This window comes from Lampris incognitus, chromosome 5 (assembly GCF_029633865.1).
Source record: "Lampris incognitus isolate fLamInc1 chromosome 5, fLamInc1.hap2, whole genome shotgun sequence".
Taxonomy (NCBI): domain Eukaryota; kingdom Metazoa; phylum Chordata; class Actinopteri; order Lampriformes; family Lampridae; genus Lampris; species Lampris incognitus.
Window position 1 is genome coordinate 67,156,198 of NC_079215.1, and position 7,466 is coordinate 67,163,663.

At 45.4% G+C, this 7,466-nt stretch overlaps 1 protein-coding gene across 1 annotated transcript in view; it reads right to left on the reverse strand.

Moving 5' to 3' along the window:
- LOC130113389 (opsin-5-like) overlaps positions 1-6,207 on the reverse strand; it is a 53,113-nt gene extending 46,906 nt beyond the window's left edge. Inside the window, exons 1-2 of the mRNA XM_056280978.1 lie at positions 6,078-6,207; positions 1,252-1,457 (exon numbers count right to left, since the gene is read on the reverse strand). Coding sequence (XP_056136953.1) covers positions 1,252-1,457; positions 6,078-6,207 — 336 coding nt within the window. The remainder of the gene's footprint in view (positions 1-1,251; positions 1,458-6,077) is intronic.
- Between the last annotated feature and the right edge of the window lie 1,259 nt (positions 6,208-7,466).

Sequence of the window (7,466 nt, forward strand, 5' to 3'; positions counted from 1 at the left end):
GGATTCGAACCGGCGATCCCCGTGTTGGTAGACAACGGAATAGGCCGCTACGCCACCCGGACGCCCCCCAACACCTGCTAAGGTTATGTTCCAGGCGTGTTTTGGGGTTTTTCTTTCCCCTTCCGTTCTATTTGTTGTGCAGAGCTGATTGTAAACATGAGATGCCACAGCTATGCTTATTGTTGTGTCGTACGCTGTGTGACGCCTGGCAGATTAAAAAGGGGGGCGGGGAGGAGACTACAGATTCCAGTGAAGCCGGTTTCCTGAGTTTGACGTCACGAAGCGGAAGCTTCGCAGCAAACGGAAGTCAGACATCGGATGCACTAGACTACGTTAGAAGTAAGCAGTTTGTTCTAATGTTCTTTGTTTTCATTTAATATTGTAAACTACTAATAACACCCGTTAGCCCCTAGCTAGCGGGTCTGACCCTTTAGCCGAGCGGTTAGTGATGTTGCCTTGTGGTGCAGTACACCCCGTATCGAATCCCGCACCGGGCAAGAAAATAACCGGTTACAATATTATCGGATTTATGGCCGCATATACGTGAGTTGGTGTTGTCAGCAGCCATGCTGTACTGTCTAACGTGCTCCGCATGTCTGACTTCCGGTGACGCGTCCGTAGCGACAGTGATGCTGTGACATCACTGGTCACCGCCGGCGGGCACAAGGCAGGAAGTGAGGAAGCTGGAAGGCGCACGCTCAGCGGAAGCAGCAGCGTTTCTCTGCACGCCTCTCTCTCCACTAAAAACAAGAGGCTTGAACGCCGTCCACAGGAACAGGACTGGCCGCGCACGGGAGCTGGGTTTGGATTATTCGGACCACTGAGAGGAGACGTCCTCGTGGGGGTCCCGAACCGGCTCACGGCTGCAGTGACGGTAAGCGCAGCTGCCAGTTTACTCGCCTCTGGTTTCTGATCAGCTGTGTTTGGTTTGCTCCCTTCATTTCACGTTGTGCGGTGGCAAGCTCCGGTTGTGTGCTTGTCGCGGCTGTACCATAACAGTTAGTAGTGTGTTAAACGAGCTTAAAAGTGTCCTGTTACATATTTATTGATCACTATTTACAGCTACTTGTAACAATTTGCTGACGACTGTGACCTTCTGTTAACTAGGCTAAGATAGTTAGCATCAACCCACGAGCAGCAGGCAGGACATGGAGAGTGGCTATAGCGTCTTGCTCATCCCAGTTTACTAAACACGGGTGAGACAAACAGGCAAACTGTGGTAGACTCTAAATGGGGGGTTGTTGGCGGTACCTCGCAGGTCCAGATGGAAGAGATCAAGTATCCATTGTCTTTGAAGACGTTGAAGATCTCAATGATTCCTCGAGAGTAGCCGAAAACGGAGATGCTAGCGTCAGAGATGGCGAGGTTAAAGGTCAGGTAGTCGGTGGGCTGCAGGGATGCCCTCTGCTTGTAGAGGATGAACAGGACGATGCTGTTCCCGAACCACGAGAGCCAACCTGTCCACAAACAGAATAGAGTTGGTTAAAGAGAATAGAGTCGGTTTTAAGTACAGTGGAAAGCTGATTGAGGCGTTTATACAGAGAGAAGGTTTTGTTTTGGGACAAAATTCGAAGTCTTGAAGCGCTGAGGGTTTGTTCAGAATCAGAAGAACCAGCGGTGATAACTTGATCACATTTGATATACGGTGCCTGAAAAAAGTACTTTCCCCCCTCCCTGATTTCCTCTCTGTTTTTGCATATTTGTCACATGTAATGTAGGACAAGGAGAACCTGAGTAAACACAAAATACGATTCATTGAAGGAGAAAAGTTATCCAACAGCCTTATCACCCATGTGAAACAGTAATTGCCCCTCCTGAACTCAATGAGTGGTTGTGTCACCTTTAGCAGCAACAACTGCAACCAAATGCTTCCTATAACAGGAGATCAGTCTTTCACATCGCTGTGGAGGAATTCTGGCCCACTCTTCTTTGCAGAATTGTTGTAATTCAGCGACATTTGGGGGGGGGGTATTGACCATGAACTGCTTGTTTAAGGTCCTGCCACAGCATCTCGATGGGTTTCAAGTCATGACTTTGACTGTGACTCAGGGTTGATATGACTGTTGTCCCTCAAGATCCTTACAGGAGGACGCCTGCATGTGGCAGCTTTTTACGTGGAGTGGCTGATGCACTTGCAGCCACCACACAGTCCTTGGCAGGGGGTGGCCAGAGTCCAATGGCATGGAGATCCAAGATGATTGGGGACCACCCTCTGTTGCAGCCTTCATCTGCCTTCACTGCCGTTGTGACCTTGAGACATCTTCCACCAGTTCTGCTGTTGAGGTCTTTGTTGGATCACGCTTCATCTGGAACCTCCCCCTTGACCTTCCACCTTGGGTGACCCTACCGGGAACCAAGCTCCGGATGGCATAGCTCTTGGGCTCATTGGTACATGCTAGCTTTTCCATCACGACAAGGTGGCGATCCAGGAGAAGAAGGACTTTGACTAGGCCACTCCAAAGCCTTCTTTTTGTTTCTTTTGAGCCATTCTGAGGTGGACTTACTTTTGTGTTTTGGATCATTGTCCTGCTGCATAACCCAGTTATGCTTAAGCTTCAGACTGTCCACTGGACATTCTCCTTCAGAATTTTCTGGTAGAGAGCAGAATTCATGGTTCCTTCAATGGTGGCAAGTCTTCCAGGCCCTGAGGCAGCACAGCATCTCCTCACCATCACACCACCACCACTAAGTTTGACTGTTGGTATGATGTTGTTTTTGTGAAATGCTGTCTTTGCTTTATGCCAGACGTAACAGGACCCCTGTCTTCCAAAAAGTTCCACTTTTGACTTGCCTGTCCACAAAACATTATCTCAAAAGACTTGGTGGTCAGGCCCTGTGATGGCCTGGTGGCCTGTCCAGGGTGTCTCTTCACCTGCTGCCCAATGACTGTTGGGATAGGCTCCAGCATCCCCGTGACCCTGAGAGCAGGATAAGCGGTTTGGATAACGGATGGATGGATCGACTTGGTGGTCATCAATGTGCTTTTTTGCAAATGTGAGACGAGCACTAATGTTTCTCTTAGTTAGCAATGGTTTGTGCCTTGCAGCTCTCCCATGAATTCCACTTGTGCCCAGTCTCTTACTTATTGCCGAATCATGAACAAAGACCTGAGCTGAGGCTAGAGAGGCCTGCAGCTCTTTCCATGTTGTCCTGGGTTTTGTTGTGACTTCCTGGAGGAGTTGTCGCTGCGTCCTTGGAGGAATGTTGGTTGGCCGTCCACTCCTGAGAAGATTCACCACTGCTCCCAGTTTCCACCATTTGGAGACAATGGCTCTCACTGTGGTTCTGGAGTCCCAGAGCCTTAGAAATGGCTTCGTAACCCTTTCCAGACTGATACAGCTCAACAACTTCTTTCTCATCTCTTCTGGAATGCCTTCTGATGGTGGTATAGTGGGCTGCTTGTTGAGACCTTGTAGCCTACTTCACATTGATGGTGAGGTCCTGTATAAGTCTTGTTTAGATTCAACAGGGCTGGCCGTAATCAAGCCTGGGTGTGTCTGCTCTAATTCAGTGATCAGTCAATTTTGGTTAATTGGTGGATTGAGTAACTAAAGGGGTAATTACTTTTTCCACACAGGGTCAGTTGATGTAGGATATCGTTGTTCCTTAAACAGATAAAATCATCATTTAAAATTGTAGTTTGTGTTACGCTGGTTCAGTTCATCTTACATTACATTTTGTATGAAGAACTGTGTGTCAAATATGCAAATTGGAGGAAATCAGGAAGGGGCAATACTTTTTCATGGCATTGCGTATGTAGCTATTACATATCTATGGTTATTCTACCTGTTTTGCAGTGAGTAGAGAAAGAGACCCGTCTCCCCATCCTCACACACATATTTGTATCATCTCAGGTATGTAGATCCTTTGTGGTTTTATGTTCTTTTATTAATGTTTAATTATTTGCATCTTTTCTTAATGAACCACCAAGAAAAGCGTGTAAACTCACTTTACTGTCTGTAAAGTTTCACTTTGTGTACTGAGAACAATGAATATATTTGATTTGTTTTTATTTGTACGACAAAAATTGTACACATGATATCAGATATACACATGGTACAGATAACAGTACTAACATAGTACCTACTGATACACATGGTACACAGACTACAGTACCTCTGACAGTACTAACATAGTACCACAGTACATACTGATACACATGGTACACAGACTACAGTACCTCTGATAGTACTGACATAGTACCACAGTACATACTGATACACATGGTACACAGACTACAGTACCTCTGATAGTACTAACATAGTGCTACAGCATTTTTCTGAGAATGACAGTGGATATCCTGCAAGCCTTTCATCCAAGTTACGTCTTAAGTTACTTTCATCTTTCTTAAGTTACTCCACCAGTCGCAGTTTGTGAAAGTGTCTTGTTGTTGCAGCTTAGCGTAGAGTCCAGCTGTCTTGAATGAAGATGGGTGGAGGATTAGTGTGGATGTGAACGGATGACCTCCGTCAGTTTAAAGATTAGTCCTGATCCAGTAATAGTCCCAAATCCCGCTCACCCGCAGCTCCTGGCCACAACTGATCAGGGCTGCAGGGATTTCATGCAGGATAACAGCCCTGAAATCCACTGGCGAAGAAGGAAAAGGGCGTGTGTGTGTCTGTGGTTAGAAAGGTGACGTGTCCCAGGTCGGAGGTCAGTGTGTGAACACCGACGCTTCACCTTGAGGTAGACGACGTGTTGTTTCTCTGCACACGATAACACACTGCTGCGTCGCTGCACCCAGGAGTCACGTCTGTGTGCGCTCGTTTAGCCGCGCCAGTCTTTGTGTTTTTGCTCTCAAGTGTGAAACTACTTCAGAGTAAAGACTGACAACAGGGGAAAGAGTCATAATGAGTTTTCCTACGTTATCACTGTCTCGGAAAACCGGAAGCACAGTGAAACTATTCAGGTTGCACCGGTGACAGAAGGAACAGTTACATAAGAAGTTAAGTCAAAACAAGCAGCAGTTTGACGTCCGAAATACTATACATGTGATTTTATATATGCAATATAGTGTATATATATATATGTCTATATATGTGTGTGTGTGTGTGTGTGTATATATATATATATATATATATATATATATATGTGTGTGTGTGTGTGTGTGTATACTATATGTGTATATAAATATAATTGTAATTTACATATATGTAATATATGTATATAAATAATATATGTGTATAAATATATGTAATATATGTATATAAATGTAATTTTACATACACGTATATAAATATAAATTCGATTTTACATATATGTAATATATGTACATAAATATAAACATATATGTATATAGATATTAATGTTATTTTACACGAGCGGTGCACAAACACAAACAACTCCTTGTGTGAGTCTGGTGTTTGTTTCAGGATATTCGTAATAAGATTTTCTGATCCCCCTGGCAGATATTCACTTTCTACTCTAAAAAGTAAAGATTAGATAAAGTTTCGTGTTTTAATATTTCTTTCCCTGTGTAGTTAGAATTCCTTTCATAACAAGTCTGGTCATCATGAGACAAGGACGCTGGGGAATCACTCCCGTCTGCTGGTGGTGCAAGAAGCATTTAGCATCAACACCTTCCAGTAGTCCTTATGAGATGTAATGCAAGATAAAATAGATTTACTGCCAGATAATAAAATAGATTTCCTGCAAGGTAATAAAATAGATTTCGTGCAAGATAATAAACTAGATTTCCTGCAAGGTAATAAAATAGATTTCATGCAAGATAATAAAATAGATTTCGTGCAAGATAATAAAATAGATTTCATGCAAGATAATAGAATAGATTTCATGCAAGATAATAAAATAGATTTCATGCAAGATAATAGAATACATTTCCTGCAAGATAATAAAATAGATTTCCTGCAAGATAATACAATAGATTTCATGCAAGATAATAGAATATATGTCATGCAAGATAATAAAATAGATTTCGTGCAAGATAGCAGAATAGATGTCATGCAGGATAAGATGAGTTTGTCGTTTTCTTTGCACTCCTTTCTTTCTTGTAAAAGGCTTTTCTACTTCAGGGGGGTGAGTTAAACTCTTCCATGAGGAAGACCCCAGGAACTCACCCAACACCAGCAGGTAGACTCCTATGATGGTCTCCCCCTGGTCGGACAGAGGGGGGTCTCTGCTGGAAAGGCTGAAGTTGTTGTTCCTCCACGGAATGTTGGACACCTGGAAACCGCTCGACACAGACATTTTGCTTCCCAGCCCAGGTGAGTTTCACCTGCCGGAGCTGAACCTGGAGAGACAACCTGGAGAGACGACCTGGAGAGACGACCTGGAGAGATGACCTGGAGAGACGACCTGGAGAGACGACCCGGAGAGACGACCTGGAGAGAAAAGACCCCGAGCTGGACTGAGCAGCTCTCTCCTGCAGGTTCTGTTAATCCTGTTTAAATATAGTCCCGCTCGCTAATCCAGACCACCGCTCCGGGTTCAGGTTCACAGGCTGCACGGAAGCCATGAGGAGGAGGAGGAGGAGAAGGAAGGGGCGCCTGTGGACACTGTGGGTTTATGGAAGTTGACGTGGGACGCGCATCAGCTGAATTAAGGTCCAGTAGTTTGTGTTGTCAGAGGTCACAGTTGAAAGAGGGATAACAGAAGAAGCAGAGAGCGCAACAGGCCGGCTCACTGACGCCCCACTGACGTCTGTCAGACGGCTGAGAGGAGATGAGCAAACCTCCCTGAGGGTTCATCACCGACTCTATTTTCTGCTCACGCCAACATGTTCTGCTCCGTCTGGCGGGTTTCTCCTGGTGCGGGTGTGCCGTGACACAGAACCGAGTGCGCCACACGTGGTGTACAGAAACGCTGGGTTCGCAGACCCGGTCCTGCTTCTCGCAGACCCGGTCCTGCTGCCCGCCGGTGAGGATCCATCAGCCTTCTCTTTCTTTTACCCTATCAGAAAGATCCCCCACTCCGTTATGCTCCTTACTGCCAGTTACTCAGTTATGCTCCTTACTGCCAGTTACTCAGTTATGCTCCTTACCGCCAGTTACTCAGTTATGCTCCTTACCGCCAGTTACTCAGTTATGCTCTTTACCGCCAGTTACTCAGTTATGCTCCTTACTGCCAGTTACTCAGTTATGCTCCTTACCGCCAGTTACTCAGTTATGCTCCTTACTGCCAGTTACTCAGTTATGCTCCTTACTGCCAGTTACTCAGTTATGCTCCTTACTGCCAGTTACTCAGTTATGCTCCTTACTGCCAGTTACTCAGTTATGCTCCTTACCGCCAGTTACTCAGTTATGCTCTTTACCGCCAGTTACTCAGTTATGCTCCTTACCGCCAGTTACTCAGTTATGCTCTTTACCGCCAGTTACTCAGTTATGCTCCTTACCGCCAGTTACTCAGTTATGCTCTTTACCGCCAGTTACTCCGTTATGCTCCTTACTGCCAGTTACTCAGTTATGCTCCTTACCGCCAGTTACTCAGTTATGCTCCTTACCACCAGT